General features: G+C 36.7%; 1 protein-coding gene across 1 annotated transcript in view; it reads left to right on the forward strand.

The window, feature by feature from the left end:
- Nucleotides 1-21,839, forward strand: part of LOC103506845 (melanopsin-like) — a 77,974-nt gene extending 56,135 nt beyond the window's left edge. Inside the window, exons 8-9 of the mRNA XM_026821814.1 lie at nt 15,605-15,696; nt 20,851-21,839. Coding sequence (XP_026677615.1) covers nt 15,605-15,696; nt 20,851-21,146 — 388 coding nt within the window. The 3' untranslated portion in view covers nt 21,147-21,839. The remainder of the gene's footprint in view (nt 1-15,604; nt 15,697-20,850) is intronic.
- The last annotated feature ends 118 nt before the right edge of the window (nt 21,840-21,957 follow it).

The raw sequence follows: 21,957 nt of genomic DNA on the forward strand, positions 1-21,957 counted from the left end.
GAATTTTGAATTTGCACGAATCATATCGAAATATGGAATTGTAAATACTTTTCCATACTTTGGTGATTTAGACTTTTAGAGCACTGGTGGATTTTCATGGTCTGGGGCCACAAAGTGAGTTTAAATTAACCCGTGAGTACACGTACATAGGGAAAAAATCTCACACGCTCGGCAAAAACGGTAGAACAGTGTAATAGCCAATGGTAAAGCAGAATTTTGAATTTGCAAGAATCATATCGAAATATGGAATTGTAAATACTTTTCCATACTTTGGTGATTTAGAGCACTGGTGGATTTTCATGAAATTTTGTAAGTTAAGGTCTGGGGCCACAAAGTGAGTTTAAATTAACCCGTGAGTACACGTACATAGGGAAAAAATCTCACACGCTCGGCAAAAACGGTAGAACTTGTTCAATACAATACCTAAAATCTGATTTGATGTATTTTTTTTTTCATCAACCAATCAGATTAGGTATGTACTTACATAGGTAATTCGAGAGTAAATCTCAAATCGAGTTTAAACTCACAATCGTGGCCCCGGGTTTAATAATTTTATTATTCTGAGCAATTTGTATGGTCGCCGTACAATTCTTTTAAGTATGCAATGTGCAATATAAGCAATACAATAGTGGAGATGTCAGATTTACAAGAGAATGGTGCATTTGACATCTCCACTATTATCTTCCCTCTGTTGCACATTGCATACTTAAATAATTGTACGGCGATCATACAAATGGCTTGGAATCGACAGGGATGACAGAATCAAATGAGAATGAGAACCATTCTTAGTATGTACCATCCAAATAGGGATTAACTAACATGCTTTAACACAGACCCATAAATCTCAAAATAATTAGGAAGTTTTGGCCTCAGAAATTTGCATTTACCTACCTAGTTTGTCTGTGTATCTGTTTTTCGTCGAACACTTAATCCGATTTGGCTGAAATTGGAAAATTTTCAACTAACAGAAACATTCAATACCTAGGTGGTGGAAAATTCAATGGTTTAGAAATATATGACCCACTACTGACCTACTTAGTAGCCTCTAAAGGTGACCTACTAAAAAAAAATAGTGACTGAGGGAGGGACCTCTTTCAAGATAGTTTTCCAATTTAACTCTTACCTCGACTAGGTAAGTAGGTAAATTACCTTCCTCTAGATAGATACTAGATATATCTAGTTATCTATGTCCATGAAGGTATACGTAATAACATCTGACACTGACAGCACCGAATGTGGGAGTTGGAGAGGGATTTGAAAACTACGTTTCTAGTTCCTAGCTACCTAAATAAATAAAATAAAAAAAAAACTTTAGCTCCCCTGCCATGCACCTCCGTGACCTAATCTGCGTTAGCGGAGTAGTATAAATCATGTAAACTTTATTGAAACTGTGTGTGCTGAGTTAGCTCTCTATTATAATACTCGTATCTACGCGATCTATATTTAGATGGCTATAAATAAAAACATACCGTGTTGTACTCCTAATCCTTTCGAAACTTAGAACCCTAAAACAAAATAAAATAAAAAACGGTGGTGAAATACCCATCTTAAATAATAAGGATATTTTGTAAACAACATTCTACTGTGGAGGGGCTGTGGGGGTGGATTGGAACTATTGGAATTGCAGATTGGAAGTTTTTATGTTGTCAGAAGGCCAGGAACAGATTCTTTTCTGCTTATTTAGTACCTAACAATATACTTGTTTTCTGCTCCTTCTCTTCCTCCTCCCTTTTCTTCTTCTCCTCCTTCTCCTCCTCCTCCTCCTCCTTTTTCCCCCTTCTTCGTCTTTTTCTCCTCTTCCCTCTTTTCCTTGGTATCTTTCAAGCCCAAAATCTTCTCCTTTTTCTTCTTCCTTTTCTTCCTCTTTCTTCTCCTCTTTTTCTTTTGTACCTTTCAAGGCAAACAAACTCATTTATACTGCCGAAATGAGACTGAAAAGTCCTCTTACCCCTGCAGTATAGGAGTGTATAGCAAAAGTATAGAGCAGGATTTCAACCTTCGAGGCATACGGACAAGTCTAACTGACACTCGTATTTATGAACAAGAATGATCGTTCTTAGATCAGTCTCAAGTCAAAATTGACCAATCAAATGCCTTGAGACTATGCTTAGCACGATCTTAAGAGCCAGCATTTTGTTCATAAATATGGGTGTAAGAATGAAATTTTTATTATAGGTAAGTATTATTACAAAATGGACATCTCTCTCTCTCTCTCTGTTCTCTTTTCCTGAGCGCACACCGACAAAATTAGGTAGGTACCTTTTTTGTGAAATTCAGTGTTGATATTACTGATTTTTTTTTCCAGTCCTTCTCTTGATTTCCTCTACCTGAACTTTGCCTACACAATTTTACCTTTTCACCTTTATCATTTCCTTCGCACCTTTTCCAAGCCTGAGGTTACATAGAGAATTTTCGTCTGGATACAAAACCTGACTGAGTATGGGGACAAAGCTAAAAATATGCTATGTTTATTTTGGGGACCAAATATGTGGTCCTCCTCAGAGGTTAGAGATTCAGCTTTTCGGCCCCCTTAGGTCAAAATGTTGTTTTGGATTTTTCAATCTTATTTAAGAGTGGAGTGGGGCAGAGTTATTATGGACGAAACTTTAACAGATTAGGTCAAAATGTTGTTTTGGATTTTTCAATCTTATTTAAGAGTGGAGTGGGGCAGAGTTATTATGGACGAAACTTTAACAGAAATAGATTTTTCGGTTCCATTTCAGTCATTCCCCAGAAAATCTTTCGTCACGTCGGTCGTCTCCCACCTGTTGTTTTGGATTTTTCAATCTTATTTAAGAGTGGAGTGGGGCAGAGTTATTATGGTCTATGGACGAAACTTTAACAGAAATAGATTTTTCGGTTCCATTTCAGTCATTCCCCAGAAAATCTTTCGTCACGTCGGTCGTCTCCCACGTGTAATAGTCTACAATCTACATAAAGGGTTAAAAATAGGATCTTGCAGAAGAAAATCTAACGTAGAAGATAAACAAGAAATTTCCAGCGCTAATGAGGAGTGAGCAGAGATGAGGAAGGAGAAAATGGGAGCGAGGTAGAGGGAGAGCAAGAAAACTGTCGTGCGGTAATCTAGTTTTCCTAATATAGACTTGGAAATACTCTCATTCTCCTCCTCTTCCTTCTCCTACTTCCTTTTCATTCTCCTTCTAATCCCCTTCCTTCTTCTCCTGCTCTTTCTACTCTTCCTTGTCCTTATATTCCTTTTTTTCCTCTCTCTTCTCCTCGTCTTCCTCCGTCTTCTCTTCCCCCTACTTCTATCCCTCCTTTTTTTCCTTCTCCTCCTGCTTCTCCTAAACTACCCCTTCTCTCCACTCTTCCTCCTCCTCTTCCTCTACCTCCTCCTTCTCCTCATCCTCCTCTTCCTACTCCTCCTGTTCATTATCCACCTCCTCTTTTTTACTCTCCTTCCTTGTCTTCTTCTTTACCTCCTTTTCTCTTCTTCATCTTCCTCTTCCTTCTTCTCCTCCATTGGGAAACTCTCCTCGCCATTATGGAACGCAAATAAAAAGCCTCCCCATTTCCCCTCTTTTCCACTCTCTTCTCCTCCTCTTCCTCCGTCTTCTCTTCCCCCTACTTCTATCCCTCCTTTTTTTCCTTCTCCTCCTGCTTCTCCTAATCTACCCCTTCTCTCCACTCTTCCTCTACCTCCTCCTTCTCCTCATCCTCCTCTTCCTACTCCTCCTGTTCATTATCCACCTCCTCTTGTTCACTCTCCTTCCTTGTCTTCTTCTTTACCTCCTTTTCTCTTCATCTTCCTCTTCCTTCTTCTCCTCCATTGGGAAACTCTCCTCGCCATTATGGAACGCAAATAAAAAGCCTCCCCATTTCCCCTCCTCTTTCTCATTATCTCATCATCATTATCGATATTATTAGGATTACCCCTCCATAATCATTAACATCATAATCATAACTACACTCACGTGCGGAAAATTTGAACCGGATGGTCTTTTTTTTTTATTTTTTTCAAAATGAAAAAAAAAAAAAAAAAAAAAAAACAACAACAAACGCCAAACTCTCCTAGAAAAAGTAAAAGTCAGAAAAAAAACAGGATTAAAAGAGAAGAAGCAGAAAAAAGTGATGTTTCATCGCCGTTTTTATTTCGTGGCAATAAAACAACTGCTACATTAGACTCGTATCGTTTCTGCTAGTCAACTGCTATATTAGACTCGTATGTCATCCCTTATTAGGTACTCGTATGTATTGTAACTTATCAGACCCTAAATATACCTATGTAGGTATTAAGACAAGCAAAAGCTCAATCCCTCAAAAGTGTTAAAAATGTTCACCATTATCTCAGCTCTGGGTGTAATTTTCTCCCCAAATTTTCCAAGAGTTTTTATTTATTTAGTTTTATAGAATTTACATCTCTTGTAGAGGTCATACATTTAGAGTCTGACATACATACGAGTATGTACGTAGCTATGCTGTTAGGGTTTATTAATTGTTAATGATAACAATTGTAATTTTAATAAAGTGTAACATGTAAATTAAATACCTATTTGTAATACCTACAGTGTTCCTTGGATTTTAACGCATCATTGTATTCAAATGAAAAGATATTGTGTTCGTAATACAATGCATAATAATATGTACCTACCTATATACCTACCTAGTATGTGGGTACATAATAATATTACATGCTCTAAAAGTACATTACATTGTTCTCATGCTGATTGGAAATCTACGTTAAATAAAGCTTTTGTACATGAATTATGTACATTCTTACATGGACGTACTATGTAATGTTGATGTATTATGTACATATGAAGATTGTCTAATATCATTATTATTATATTTACAATATTATTCTTCTATAATATCTATATCAACATCTGCAGTTCAATTCAATGATATCAGATATTAATGATGTATTCCATATATGCCACGAAGTCATATTAGACTGTATTTATACACGGGTAGAGAATATTTTTCATGCATGGAAAGCTATCGTATGTACGGATACGAATAATGTAGGTACGGGTACCTACTATCTACCTCATATTATATCGTAACATCATCAAGCTATATTGTATCAACATCTTGGCTTTTACAAGCAAACCCCACATTATTGTATGAATTCTATTTGTGTTGTGTAGGTATAACAGTCTGATTGCTTCCCCCGCAATAAAAATGTAATTTGCACCGTGACTCTTTTTTAGAATTTACATCTCTTGTAGAGGTCATATTAAATCGTAACATCATCAAGCTATTGTATCAACATCTTGGCTTTTACAAGCAAACCCCACATTATTGTATGAATTCTATTTGTGTTGGGTAGGTACAACAGTCTGATTGCTTCCCCCGCAATAAAAATGTAATTTGCACCGTGACTTTTTTTTTAGAATTTACATCTCTTGTAGAGGTCATACATTTAGAGTCTGACATACATACGAGTATGTACGTAGCTATGCTGTTAGGGTGACATATTAGAGGTTTTCATTGTAGAAAATCTCATTTCTGTCCGTAAAAGTCAGAAAAAAAACAGGATTAAAAGAGAAGAAGCAGAAAAAAGTGATGTTTCATCGCCGTTTTTATTTCGTGGCAATAAAACAACTGCTACATAACAGGATTAAAAGAGAAGAAGCAGAAAAAAGTGATGTTTCATCGCCGTTTTTATTTCGTGGCAATAAAACAACTGCTACATTAGACTCGTATCGTTTCTGCTAGTCAACTGCTATATTAGACTCATATGTCATCGCCAAACAAATATTCATTTTTATACAGGGTGCACCAGAAAAACACTGACAACGGCTCAGAGTAGGTAGACCTCATCATTTCCAACAAGGTTCTGTGGGTCATTTTCCTAACTTCGGCTTCGTTTCCGAGAAATGTCCAAAAAACCACATTTTTAAAAAAATGCTGACCTTGTGTCAGTTTGGAAATCGGAGATCAGGTCCCTGAAACCTTTGGAAATCGGAGATCAAGTCTATTCGGATCAAGGTATAGACTGAATATCCCATTTATAATATCCCAAGTTCTTATCCCCAATATGTACCTACCTTACTTCCTAGCAGGTACTTATTCCGAATACCCTATTCCAGAGGTGCCCAAACTTTTGTGTACCATCTGACACCTCAAGGTTCTTTTGGCCTATCACCAAACATTAATTTTGTGTGGTTTGGGGTTTAAATGAAGACATTATAGCGCCGCAGGCGAAATTTTTTGTTAATTGTAGTACAATTGTAGTTTTTTGGTGCATTGATTGTAGGTACCTAGATTTTTTCTCTCCCAACTAGGGCTACCAGATTTGTTTTTGTTTTTGTTTTTTTTTTTTTTTTTTTTTTTTTTTTTTTTTAGGGAAAAAATACTTCCTAGCAGGTACTTATTCCCAATACCCTATTCCAGAGGTTCCCAAACTTTTGTGTATCATCTGACACCTCAAGGTTTTTTTGGCCTATCACCAAACATGAATTTTGTGTGGTTTGGGGTTTAAATAAAGACATTATAGTGCCGCAGGCGAAATTTTTTGTTAATTGTAGTACAATGTCACAATTTTTTGGTGCATTGATTGTACCTAGATTTTTTTCTCTCCCAACTAGGGTTACCAGATTTGTTTTTTTTTTTTTGTATTTACGAGATACATAAATGGGGTTCTCAAATCTCTTCACTTCCTAGCAGGTACTTATTCCCAAAACCCTATTCCAGAGGTTCCCAAACTTTTGTGTACCATCTGACACCTCAAGGTTCTTTTGGCCTATCACCAAACATTAATTTTGTGTTGGGGTTTAAATAAAGACATTATAGCGCGATAGCGCCGCAGGCGAAATTTTTTTTTAATTGTAGTACAATTGTAGTTTTTTCGTGCATTGATTGTAGGTACCTAGATTTTTTCTCTCCCAACTAGGGTTACCAGATTTGTTTATTTGTTGTTGTTTTTTTTTGTATTTACGAGATACATAAATGGGGTTCTCAAATCTCTTCACGTACCACAGATTGAGAACCTCTGTCCTATTCCATCCCTTTATGGAACTTGACATACGTATTTCTCCATGCTTTATTCATTAATGCCTTTTCATTACTTACAGCAAGGCCTATCTGACCTTACTGTGCTAACAACAATGCACGGGAGAATTATTTACCTACAACTTCCAGATTGAAAATGAAAATTAAAAAATACCTGGCTACTTCTCGAATGATAATGAATTTGAAAATTTCCCCTTTATCCTCCGTCCGGCGTCCTCTCATCACATTGGTTTTTGCAGTAAAAATCATACCTATTAATAGGATTAAAATTTACTCGAATAACCATGTAGGTACCTAGGTATTACGTATCGATACTCGTATTTTATCAATAGGTAGGTACTGGGAAAATTAAATTTTCATCCCGAACCTCGCCAGGATTTGAACCTTGGTTTCCCTAAAGCAATAATCGTTGAGAGTTGTTTGATAATGACGATAAAGTTAAACATGGGAAAACACATTTAGGATTATGTGCCGAAACAAGGTTAGGTAGGTACTGTAGGTAAGGGTAGGTACTGTAGGTAATATTATGTAGTAGGTATACCTGGTACCTACATAATATGACATCAATTTCATCTACCATCGGCTTTTGCAATCAGTGCATTTCACGATAACATGCATTTGATATTTAGGTACCCACCTACCTACCTACCTACCTTCACAATGTATTTTTTTTTTTTTTTTTAACTACCTGTCATTAGTGTTTCCCATTTAAATTTTTCTATTTTTGAATTTCATTGGGAGGTCACCCAATTTGAATTCATATTGTAGGTAATATTTTTCTAGGCACATGCCATTGCCATTGCCCTGATTTAACGAGCTTGTCAAATTCTAGGAATAAAATATATAGAACTTTATCGATATTGTATGTTTTGCACACGTATTGTTAATTGTTGCCATGAAACTACCTACCTACCTGTTATTAGTGTTTCCCATTAAAATTTTTCTATTTTTGAATTTCATTGGGAGGTACCTAACCCAATTTGGATTCATATTGTAGGTAATATTTTTCTAGGCACATGCCATTGCCCTGATTTGACGAGCTTGTCAAATTCTAGGAATAAAATATATAGAACTTTATCGATATTGTATGTTTTGCACACGTATTGTTAATTGTTGCCATGAAATGAAACATTAATAAATATTATAACTGTTAGATTGTACCTGACTGTAAAGATAAGAGTTCTTAAAATCAGTGGAGTGGCGTGATTTAATTCCAGTAAAATTTACAATTTTCAAATTACAATTTAAAAAAAAAAATCTAGGTTATAAAAGATGAAGGCACTAAACTCTTTTGACAGAAAATGTGCTGGAATTCCATGCATACGAGTATTTCCCAAGTTTGGAAGGAAAATAAGGAGAAGAAGAAAAAGAAAAAAAAACTGCGGGAATGCATTAGGCAAACTTTTTTTTAATTTGAGGGTCCCCTGTGGAAAGCTTTATGGGGGGAGCTATGTAACATAATATTTACAAGGGGGAACTTTTTTCTACGAGGTTAAAGTTTTTTTTTTTTTTTTTTTTTTTTTTTTTTTTTTTTTTTTTTTTTTTTTTTTTTTGACAGGTATATTTATATTAAATATAAAGCTGCCGAAAATATTATCTAAAGCAGTTGATACGGCTTTTTTTCATCACAAGTCATAGGTAAATAGCTAATTATGTGTTAGGTATTTACATCATTAAATTGTACAAAAACCTCAAAGTAAAGGTATTTTTTTATAATGTTCACCCCTAAAGCTTTTTTGGTATTCAAATATGTATACGTATTTACATAGTAATAGGTACAGTAGAGGTGTATTTTCCAGTTGGAATGAGGCCGAGAAAAGCCAGCAGCACGCGATCTGATGGTCACCCATCGGGGTACCAACCATGCGCAACGTTAAACTTCAGTGATACATAAGGAACTGGTAACTGGTGCATTTCAACAAGCTATCACTGCTAATTTCCTAATATTATTCTTATAATGGTATTTTTATTTTTCCTTTGATTTTCAGGAGTATGGCTGTTCTATTGAGTGAAACAGGGTCTTCCGTTCTCCCGGGTAGATACAAACCGAATATAGCAATTCTCTCCTCACATTAACCTCACCTAGCCTGAGTGGGGCAGGTAAAAGCCAGTAATAAGCGAAAAATTTCACCCACCTGGATGCCAACCCAACTTAGGTAACTTCAGTTTCAGTGATCCATAGGGAACGGGTGCATTCAAAGTGCTATCGCCGCTGGCTCACGTATATGTAAATGTAAATGCAGTTTCTTTGTGTTATTATGTCACAATTTTGGTGCTCACTGCAGCATTGAAGGATTTTCCCAATATCTCAATAATCCTAAAATCCAATGTTTACCTACCATGCTGGGCACCGGTCAGACCACACGAGTCTAATGTAGCAGTTGTTTCATTGCTATGAAATAAAAACGCCGGTAAAACTCTATGAAATTAAAATTTTTGCAAGAACAAGAAAAAAAATCAGTTGAGCAAGTAAATATCAACCGAATATAGCAATTCTCTCCTCACATTAACCTCACCCAGCCTGAGTGGGGCAGGTAAAAGCCAGTAATAAGCGAAAAATTTCACCCACCTGGATGCCAACCCAACTTAACTTCAGTGATCCATAGGGAACTAGTGCATTCAAAGTGCTATCGCCGCTGGCTCACGTATATGTAAATGTAATGTAAATGCAGTTTGTGTTATTATGTCACAATTTTGGTGCTCACTGCAGCATTGTAGGATTTTCCCAATATCTCAATAATCCTATAATCCAATGTTTACCTACCATGCTGGCACCGGTCGCTATGCGCATTTATATGTCATAGCTACTCATTTTCCTTACGAGGCTGAGTGGGCCCCGCAACAGCCAGTCACGGAATCAATCATTTGCATGATGCAAATTTCTTGACCCCGCCGGGAATCAAACCCGGATCTCCCGCGTGCAAGGCGAGCGCAGTGACCACTACGCCATGGGAGCTGACTTATATGATAATTGGAGCCAGTCACAGAATCAATCATTTGTATGATACAAATTTCTTGACCCCGCCGGAAATCAAACCCGGATCTCCCGCGTGCAAGGCGAGCGCAGTGACCACTACGCCATGGGAGCTGACTTATATGATAATTGGTAGAATTCTGAACATGATTGTGGGTGAGACACAGTGAGACAGTTTAAATCATTCTGAAAAGTTTTCAAATATTTGAGTACCTAGGTATAAACCTATGACTTTTCCTATAACCTACATAAATAGAACTACCCATAATTTTATTATGCAGAATTGCAGATAGGTATAAATCCGATAAATTTAATGTATGCTGCCTATACAAGCTCGACCTTTTTGAAATGTATGTGATTTCTCATTTACTCGTATTGAGATTAGGCTGGTAGGTAAAATTTATTGGAAAGTAAATTTGCAGGCTGAAATAAAGACGAATTTACTATTACAGATAAGAGGAGGTACAAAAACGTACATACACCTGCTAGGTGAAATTACAGTGAGTAGGTGGGTAGTTTGTTGCCGAATGGAGGGTAAAATCCCCGTCAACAAAGATCTTAGCAGCTATACAGTGACGTTAAATCTCTGTCAAACAAACTTGGATGCTCAATTTTCTACTTTTGTAGTTACAGGTACCCAGTGCCCACCTATTATTAAGTATAATATTTTATTGCTAGCCGAAGGTACCTAGGTATAAACCTATGACTTTTCCTATAACCTAAATAGAACTACCCATAATTTTATTATGCAGAATTGCAGATAGGTATAAATCCGATAAATTTAATGTATGCTGCCTATACAAGCTCGTATAGGTCTTACGTACTTTATCGAATTACGTAATTAGGTAGGTACCAACATGATTAATAATATCATCTAATACCTACCTAAGAAGCTAGGGAAATACCTTCCTACTTTGGTCTTCATAATAATGTAGGTACCTACTTACTCTACCTACACAAAAAGGAAAAGATGACATCTCCACTAATACTAATGTTTTATGTATTGCACATTGCAATAGGTCTTACGTACTTTATCGAATTACGTAATTAGGTAGGTACCAACATGATTAATAATATCATCTAATACCTACCTAAGAAGCTAGGGAAATACCTTCCTACTTTGGTCTTCATAATACCTAATGTAGGTACCTACTTACTCTACCTACACAAAAAGGAAAAGATGACATCTCCACTAATACTAATGTTTTATGTATTGCACATTGCATACTCAACAAGTTATACGGCGTTCATAAGAATTGCCCCTTGGTTCATGATTAGCAAAACGATTATGTACATGTAGGTAACATTGTACAATGTAGGTACATTCTGTCGTTGTTCTTACCAGCTTAGGTACCATTTTTTCATTTCACGTGGTTGGCAACCTGTTATAATATACCTACTCGTATGATTATGAATATCACCCTGTAGGTATACTATTTAGGGCAAGCAGGAATATCAGATATTATTTTCTTGTTAGATAGGAGGTAGGTATATTGGTCTTTTTCTATTTATCATGTAGGTAACTACATAATTACCTATATATGTAATTTGCTATCAAGTATCTTCAAAAGTATGTAGATAATAATAGTACCTACCTAAGCTACGCTTCTACAGAGTACGTAACTAACTAGCCGAAATCCGTCGCTTAAGGGTTTACTATCAGAAATCCGGAGCGAAGCGACGGAGCGAAGCGACGGATTTCGGATAGTAAACCCTTAAGGCATGGCCGATCTATGTCACTCATCCATTTAGTGGTCTTGCTCGGCGTGGATTAACAAAAACGAACCGGAAAATAGCCTATAACCTTCACGGGAGTGATAGTAAACCCTTAAGGCATGGTCGATCTATGTCACTCATCCATTTAGTGGTCTTGCTCGGCGTGGATTAACAAAAACGAACCGGAAAATAGCCTATAACCTTCACGGGAGTGCAAGCAATAAGTTGACAAAGTTTCATAGCAATCGGTTGAGCGGTTTGGTCAGGCATAAAGTTCGAACAAACACACATACAAACAAATATTCATTTTTATACAGGGTGCGCCAGAAAAACACTGACAACGGCTCAGAGTAGGTAGACCTCATCATTTCCAACAAGGTTCTGTGCATGGGTCATTTTCCTAACTTCGGCTTCGAGAAATGTCCAAAAAACCACATTTAAAAAAAATGCTGACCTCGTGTCAGTTTGGAAATCGGAGATCAGGTCCCTGAAACCTTTGGAAATCGGAGATCAAGTCTATTCGGATCAAAATTTTGTGCTCTGGCTCTTGGTTTTAACAAAAACAGTTTATACGATTAAAAAGAAAAAGTTATGACCTAAAAACTGACACAAGGTCAGCATTTTTTTTTTAATGTGGTTTTTTGGACATTTCTCGGAAACGAAAGCGAAGTTAGGAAAATGACCCACAGAACCTTGTTGGAAATGAAGAGGTCTACCTACCCTGAGCCGTTGTCAGTGTTTTCCTGGCGCACCCTGTATATTAGATTATTCAGTGAATGGGAGTAGGTATACCTATAGTTATAGTTGCCTATGATTTTTCCTTCTTTTTCTACCCACGATATTTTTCAACAGTCCTGGATGGGTAAGTTAGTTATTTTCGAAAAATGATTCTGTTTAGATAGCAGATAGCATAGATAAATTGGATAGATAGATAGATGGCATTGAAACTTTGTAGGAAAACAATAGAGATGATAGATGATTTATAAAGTGAAGAGAGAGGGAGAGGGAGAGAGACAGATAAATTGGATAGATAGATGGCATTGAAACTTTGTAGGAAAACAATAGAGATGATAGATGATTTATAAAGTGAAGAGAGAGGGAGAGGGAGGGAGAGGGAGGGAGAGATAGATAATTCAGCTAGTAACTTACCTAGAGGTAAAATATCTCAATTATTCTCGTCTACATACTTTATTTAGGTGTAATTAGCTAATTAGGTATCAAAGATATTATCTATATCATCTAACAAACTAGTTAGTTAGAGTAACATGTTAGGTAGTTAGAAAATCCTCCTACATCATATTATAATATCCCATTTATTTTGTATTTATTTCACGTAATTGGCTAGAAATGAAAATGGTTCCTTGAATGTTTTTTTTTTTTTCATCAGTTCTCAGTTCAATGTTATCTAGGTATTCTAGGTAGGTACTACCTACCTACCTGTTATTAGTGTTTCCCATTTAAATTTTTCTATTTTTGAATTTCATTGGGAGGTACCTAACCCAATTTGAATTCATATTGTAGGTAATATTTTTCTAGGCACATGCCATTGCCATTGCCCTGATTTGACGAACTTGTCAAATTCTAGGAATAATATATATATACCTACCCTTTTGAAATATGAGAGAGAGGGATTTGTAGGCTGATATTATTTACCTTGGATATAAGTAATCTATGTACATTGTATAATAATTGTGCATAGGCACAAGGTAAACATGATATTATCCTATCAAATATACGACACCTTATTTAGAATGCTGGGGTAAACGGACTTTTTAGTCCTATTCGGACTTCATAAGGGTAACCAAAGTATGAATACTTGAACAGGTGGCGGTAATTCTAAAAATTGACCTCAGTAGAATACAGTGTCTCAAACTAGAAGGCCTTTTGTGTCTCAAACTAGATCTCTCAGTCGAATCAGGTTCGAGCCTGAGACAAAAAGGCCACCACTATATTCTGCTGTGGCCAGTTTTTAGATGCACAAAATACAGTAGGTATTAAATCCTTCTTCTTCGCCTTGTCCCGTGTACAGACGGGATCGGCATTTTTCGTCAGCTCTCAATCAGCCTTAACTAGGTTGATTGTTTTAGGGTGGCATTTGGTTTTGGCTACAAATTTTAAGAGTGCTACTTATTAGAAGAAGAAAGCCAGTTAGCTTAGTTGGTAGCGCGTCTGCCTTGTAAGCGCTAGGCCGTGGGTTTTATCCTGATGGGATAAAGTTCGTTCTCGGAACGGCTGGCTTTCTCCTATCCTGTCTTCCTTCTCTCTTCGATTTTGGACGATAAGAACATAGCAGTTACAGTTCCCTCTGTCAAACCTCTTAAAAAAAAGAAGAAGCAGACAAAGAAGAAGAAGAAGAAGAAGAAGAAGACAAAGAAGAAGAAGAAGAAGAAGAGAGGCCAAGGACGAAACCATGAAACGAACCTTTAAAATACTAAATAATGAAACGCAAAAAGAAAGTAAATAGGTACATATGTAATGATGTAGGTACTATACTTACCTAGTTATACAATATGTATTAAATAGGTACGGTACCTAACTGTCTACCGCACAACAACCGCAGTTTTTGTTTGTCCAAATGACTTCATATTTTGTAAATAAAAAGAACAATGAAATAATAATAATATTAAAAAATGTAAATATTATTGCATAGAAAGCGTTGCCCAGCATTTACGTAACCAGAGATACCACCATAAATATAGAATGCTTGCAATTTTATGCACAAATGTTGCCAAACTGCTTTCCAAACTAAATAAAATTAGAATATCTACATTATTACGAGGGAGCGTAAATATTATTGCATAGAAAGCGTTGCCCAGCATTTACGTAACCAGAGATACCACCATAAAAATAGAATGCTTGCAATTTTATGCACAAATGTTGCCAAACTGCTTTCCAAACTAAATAAAATTAGAATATCTACATTATTACGAGGGAGAGCATAATAATATACCTAGGAATAATGAAATCTTGCTCAATCAATAATGGAAGGAATAATTATTTAGAAAAATAAAAAGTGTTTTTTTTTTATAGGTCTTAGGTACTTTATCGAATTACGTAATTAGGTAGGTACCAACATGATTAATAATATCATCTAATACCTACATAAGAAGCTAGGGAAATGGAAATACCTTCCTACTTTGGTCTTCATAATAATGTAGGTACCTACTTACTCCACCTACACAAAAAGGAAAAGATGACATCTCCACTAATACTAATGTTTTATGTATTGCACATTGCATACTCAACAAGTTATACGGCGTTCATAAGAATTGCCCCTTGGTTCATGATTAGCAAAACGATTATGTAGGTACCTACATGTAGGTAACATTGTACAATGTACAATGTAGGTACATTCTGTCGTTGTTCTTACCAGCTTACTATTTTTTCATTTCACGTGGTTGGCAACCTGTTATAATATACCTACTCGTATGATTATCTACATTCTGTCGTTGTTCTTACCAGCTTACTATTTTTTCATTTCACGTGGTTGGCAACCTGTTATAATATACCTACTCGTATGATTATGACTATCACCCTGTAGGTATACAATTTAGGGCAAGCAGGAATATCAGATATTATTTTCTTGTTAGATAGGAGGTAGGGTAAGTGTACCATTTATTCGCCCACCTAAGGGTTTTTCCAGACAAAAACACTTATATCTCTGGTCCTAATTATTTTGGAAATTTGGTATTCAAATATGTATACGTATTTACATAGTAATAGGTACAGTAGAGGTGTATTTTCCAGTTGGAATGAGACCGAGAAAAGCCAGCAGCACGCGATTTCACAGATTGTCACCCACAGGGACACTAACCATGCGCAACGTTGTTTAACTTCAGTGATACATAAGGAACTGGTGCATTTCAACAAGCTATCACTGCTAATTTCCTAATATCGTTCTTACAATGGTATTTTTATTTTTCCTTTGATTTTCAGGAGTATGGCTGTTCTATTGAGTGAAACAGGGTCTTCCGTTCTCCCGGGTAGATACAGGGTAACATCACCACCTCATACGTCAATGCATCATAGTAAGTATTTCCATTTATAAATACTTATTAGAAGAAGAAAGCCAGCCTAGTTAGCTTAGTTGGTAGCGCGTCTGCCTTGTAAGCGCTAGGCCGTGGGTTCGATTCCCGCCCGGGGCGGATTTTATCCTGATGGTATAAAGTTCGTTCTCGGAACGGCTGGCTTTCTCCTATCCTGTCTTCCTTCTCTCTTCGATTTCGGGACGATAAGACCATAGCAGTTACAGTTCCCTCCTGTCTTCCTTCTCTCTTCGATTTTGGACGATAAGAACATAGCAGTTACAGTTCCCTCTGTCGAACCTCTTAAAAAAAAAGAAAAAGCAGACAAAGAAGAAGAAGAAGAAGAAGAAGAACCTATTAGAAGAAGAAGACAAAGAAGAAGAAGAAGAGAGGCCAAGGACGAAACCATGAAACGAACCTCTAAAATACTAAATAATGAAACACAAAAAGAAAGTAAATAGGTACATATGTAATGATGTAGGTACTATACTTACCTAGTTATACAATATGTTGTATTAAATAGGTACGGTACCTAACTGTCTACCGCACAACAACCGCAGTTTTTGTTTGTCCAAATGACTTCATATTTTGTAAATAAAAAGAAGAAGCAGACAAAGAAGAAGAAGAAGACAAAGAAGAAGAAGAGAGGCCAAGGACGAAACCATGAAACGAACCTTTAAAATACTAAATAATGAAACGCAAAAAGAAAGTAAATAGGTACCTATTTAGGTTTGTAGGTAGGTAATAGGTATATTATTATTTACACACGTAGCGTAGGTATTTTGTGAATATTGACTACTTTATCAGCAGAATTTCAAACAAATAATTGAACAAATGAAGTGATTTATAAGTTTTCATTCGTATATTTTTTTACATTTTGGTTGGTCTGTCTTGTTTTTGTTGTTCGACTTGTTTGTTTGTTCGCCAGTACCTAATTCCCGAACTGTTTGTCAGATTTAAATGAAAAAAGTAGGTAGGCAAATAGGAAAACAATAGAACTTGCTCATAAGAAAAAGAATGAAAAAAAAGTGTAATCGGATCTTTGGGGTCCCTAGAGGGGCCTGATAGTGCCCCACAGATTTTATTTCACCACAACTAATACCGGACGGTTGGTCTACTTTTGATTGAATTAGTCGTAGTCAACCATGTTGAGTAAACTTTCTAGCAGATAAATAATGTTTGTTACACATATATGTACACATGTCATATTTATGTAGATCTAAGTACATAATTATTATATCTACTCACACATTTATGTTCACAACAGTAAGTTGTTGAGCTTTTCCATGAAATGTGTCAGAAACATGTGGTGCTAGATAATTCTCAACTTCTGTACACTAGTACACTTATCATAACATTTCCAAACCTATGTGTCTATTTTATCTATGTTATCCCCGTCAAAAACATCATAAACATCAATTGTGTCTCTTTTCGCCCCTCTGATGAGAGACATACTACGGGATCGGCATGCTACGACGCCGACCACACGAGTCTAATCTATCAGTTGTTTCATTGTTATGAAATAAAAACGCCGGTAAAACACTCAAATTTTTGCAAGAAAAAGAAACAAAAAAATCAGTTGAGCAAGTAAATAGGGTAAGTGTACCAATCATTCGCCCACCTAAAAAACGTACCATTTATTGGCCCACCTGTACCATACGCCACATAAGTCTGAACTGGACGAACTTTTTCAAGATGGAGATTCTCTATGTAGATCTATAGGTACATTGTTCCACTAACACAATTAACAACTAACACATTTATAATGGCCATAATAACAATTCCAGACAGAAGGTATGGTAGGTAGGTACCTATAAAGTTCTCTTGGGTGCAATCAAGTGTGGTGATTGGTGATATTAAAACCTTGAAACTTTAGGATGCAACGACTACAGCTGTTGGACTTTGGGATTTTTTAACCATTATTAACAGAGAAAACCGTAGGTACATAAGAAGATTTTTTTCCTCATCCAAAGTACCTGCAGTGGGTAACCCATTAACCGAAACCACCTACACCGTTCTGTTTCTTTTCTATTTCGTTTTGGTAGTAAGTAATAAGTTTCACCATTTTCTTCGAATTTACGAGTATTCTTACAAAAACTTCTGACATTCTGACTTCAAATGAGGTCGCGTTGACTTGGGTTAGGATTGCTAGGAAATTGAAGAGCACAGAGGAATGAAACTTATAAACAGAGGGAGTATACAATTGGATCTTCCTTAGAGGAAGTGCAAGAAGAGAGAGAGGGAGAGGGGAGAGAGATGGAGAGGTGAGAGAGAGAATTGATAATTTAAAGTAAAACGTAGGTGTCTGAGGCTAACCAACTTTAACTTCAAGGATAAAGGTAATAAAGACAAGACAAAAGAAAAGTGAAAAAGAAGGGAAAAAAATAAAGAAAAGAGAAGAAAAAAAACACCAACGCTTTCGATGGCAAAAGTAAGAGAAAGGGAAGGAGAGACAAAATAAAACGTACTTTCCTAAAGTGTTTGAACTACTTTTTACTTTCTATTACATTGAGGGAGAGGTGAGAGAGAGAATTGATAATTTAAAGTAAAACGTAGGTGTCTGAGGCTAACCAACTTTAACTTCAAGGATAAAGGTAATAAAGACAAGACAAAAGAAAAGTGAAAAAGAAGGGAAAAAAAAGAAAGAAAAGAGAAGAAAAAAAACACCAACGCTTTCGATGGCAAAAGTAAGAGAAAGGGAAGGAGAGACGAAATAAAACGTAGGTACTTTCCTAAAGTGTTTGAACTACTTTTTACTTTCTATTACATTAATTTTTATGTATTTTCAAATTCTTCCATGTGAAAAGCAGACCTTTCAACTGCTAAAGTCTAGTTCTAGAAGCTTTACCTGTCTAGGTTACAAAATCATCGGTAAATGGTTTCTTAAAATTAAATTTTATTGATCCCTTTAACCTTCCATACCTTGACAAAAGGAGTGTGTCTAAAGGCATGCGATGTGTTCCAATCCAATCGACAACTAGGTATTAAACCCCAAAAGGCAGACCTGTCAACTGCTAAAGTCTAGTTCTAGAAGCTTTACCTGTCTAGGTTACAAAATCATCAGTAAATGGTTTCTTAAAATTAAATTTTATTGATCCCTATAACCTTCCATACCTTGACAAAAGGAGTGTGTCTAAAGGCATGCGATGTGTTCCAATCCAATCGACAACTAGGTATTAAACCCCAAAATAGTCAACACTATCTTGAAGTTTATTAGGTACCTATTATTATTTTGACCCCAACAATCTTTGAAGGCTAGAAACACCTCTTCTAAATATTGTGTTTCAGGAAAGGAGTTTTTCTAAACTTCAAGACTGCCTGGTAAAACTGGACACGTCACACGCTAATTTTTCTTACGATCAACTCAATCGATAAATCGCTCTATTTTGCCCAGGTACAGAAAATTTCGCAATCTTACTTTCCCTTCGTAGCATGTGTATAATTGCCGGTAGCAGAATTACCTATATAAATTGAGCAAAACTTTTCTCAAAAATAAGAGCAAAGTTATATAGGGTCCGCACGACCCATCGTAAATTATTGCTCTTACTTTCCCTTCGTAGCATGTGTATAATTGCCGGTAACAGAATTACCTATATAAATTGAGCAAAACTTTTCTCAAAAATAAGAGCAAAGTTATATAGGGTCCGCACGACCCATCGTAAATTATTGCATATAAATTGAGCAAAACTTTTCTCAAAAATAAGAGCAAAGTTATATAGGGTCCGCACGACCCATCGTAAATTATTGACACAGAAGTGAGTCGTGTCTGCCCACTAGACCCTGTCGATTATCCTCATGGACATAGTAACTTATAGAGTGTAAAATGTCAGCAAGTTTTCTTCAACTCAGCATGCAGGGTTCTGATTGATAGTTTATTAAATTGAAACGAGAGAGAGAGAAACCCAATTTAAAGTGACAAGGCGACAGTAGGGGACACATATTCTAAGTTGGAGGGGGAGGTAGGGAGAAAGAAGAAGGAGGGGTCAGTAGGGGAAATATATTCTAAGTTGGAGGGGGGAGAGAGGGAGGGATCAGTGGGGGCAAAATATTCTAAGTTGAAGAGAGAGAGAGAGAGAAAGAGAGTGGGAGGGAGGCAGAGCAAGACAGAAGGAGAGGAAGACCGTAGGGACAATAATATATGTTCTACCAGAGAGAGGGGGAGAAGCCTATAAATTGGAACATCCACCCTTCCACCCAGGGTCGTACCCAGGATTTTTTCGAGGGTACCTAGGGAGCAGGATGCTCCAAATTTTTGGAGGCTGGCCTACAATAAATGAAGCTGGAATGGGGAGGGCGGACCATAGCGCCCCCTTCCCCTTAAAAACGGCTCTGTCCCTACCAAAATATAGCCACTGTTCGGATCCTTGATCCCCCCCTCGTTGAAATCCTTGTTACGGACCTGCCTATTTGTGTATTTCATACCATCTCCCTATTAACCATGAGTATGTTTTCTTTAGAAAGCTCTGGGAGAAAGCTCTTGAGCTAGAATTTTAATTTGTGAGGATTTTCGTTCCAATATATTTCATGTCTTTTTTTTTTCATTCATGAAAATCATGATTAACTTTTGAAAATACATACCCTTTTGAAATATGAGAGAGAGGGATTTGTAGGCTGATATTATTTACCTTGGATATAAGTAATGTATGTACATTGTACAATAATTGTGCATAGGCACAAGGTAAACATGATATTATCCTATCAAATATACGACACCTTATTTAGACTGCTGGGGTAAACGGACTTTTTAGTCCTATTCGGACTTCATAAGGGTAACCAAAGTATGAATACTTGAACAGGTGGCGGTAATTCTAAAAATTGACCTCAGTAGAATACAGTGAAGGCCTTTTGTGTCTCAAACTAGATCTCTCAGTTGAATCAGGTTCGAGCCTGAGACAAAAAGGGCACCACTATATATTCTGCTGTGACCAGTTTTTAGATGCACAAAATACAGTAGGTATTAAAATCCTTCTTCTTCGCCTTTTCCCGTGTACAGACGGGGTCGGCATTTTTCGTCAGTTCTCAATCAGCCTTAACTAGGTTGATTGTTTTAGAGTGGCATTTGGTTTTGGCTACATTAAGAGTGGATGCCCTTCGCATTAACCTTTGTTATTTTTTTAGGTAGGTATTAAATCCTGATCCGTTTATTTTCGTTCCCAGTGCACGAAGAGGACATGTCAATGTCGAGTCACGTGATGCGAACATCGAACGATTACTCCCGACGGGCCACGATCTTAGAAAGCTCCTCGCACACGATGCTCCACCGGAACCAAAGTCAAACCAGTTTCAAGATCAAGTTCAGCCGGTCTGGAGGACAAGAAGAATCAGTCACACTTTATTCCTCCGGTCGTATTCGAACCAGCGAAGAATTGACGCTACAGAACCTTCGACACCAGAAAATTTCCAACAGGGGCAGCTTTCGAAAATCAAGTATGAGAGATGCCATGCGGAAATAAGGTCAATTTTCAAATATTTTTCTAAAATGTTCGAGTGTAAACTTTTTTTTTTCATGTGATGGAATTCAATTCTACTTGTTATGATGGAATACAAACATCTGGGACGGTAGCGTAGGTGGGTACAGATTCGAAGCAAATCCATTTTCATCGGACATCTTACGAACATGGAAAAGTAATTTTTTACCTTCCCATAGTGCCGTAAATTCGAAAGCTCAATTTATTTATTTTATTTAGTTACCTACTTCTTCATCATTAATTTTTGGTAAACACTATGTAAAGTAGATATTAGGACTAGGTAAATTAACGAGGTTTCAAGGATTTTTTTTGACCAAAGGTTGGAAGAGTTTTGAGGAAAAGAGGTAAAATTTTGTGAACTTCTAATAATGCATTGTTCACTATGGGCCATATATTATTATTGTTGTTTTCGTCGTCATCCCATGAAACTTTGAGTAGGTACATAAGAAGATTTTTTTTCCTCATCCAAAGTACCTGCAGTGGGTAACCAATTAACCGACACCACCTACACCGTTCTGTTTCTTTTCTATTTCGTTTTGGTAGTAAGTAATAAGTTTCACCATTTTCTTCGAATTTATTCTTACAAAAACTTCTGACATTCTGACTTCAAATGAGGTCGCGTTGACTTAGGTTAGGATTGCTAGGAAATTGAAGAGCACAGAGGAATGAAACTTATAAACAGAGGGAGTATACAATTGGATCTTCCTTAGAGGAAGTACTAGGCCGCGGGTTCGATTCCCGCCCGGGGCGAATTTTATCCTGATGGGATAATGTTCGTTCTCGGAACGGCTGGCTT

The sequence above is a fragment of the Diaphorina citri genome, unplaced genomic scaffold (genome assembly GCF_000475195.1).
Source record: "Diaphorina citri unplaced genomic scaffold, Diaci psyllid genome assembly version 1.1 scaffold265, whole genome shotgun sequence".
NCBI lineage: Eukaryota > Metazoa > Arthropoda > Insecta > Hemiptera > Psyllidae > Diaphorina > Diaphorina citri.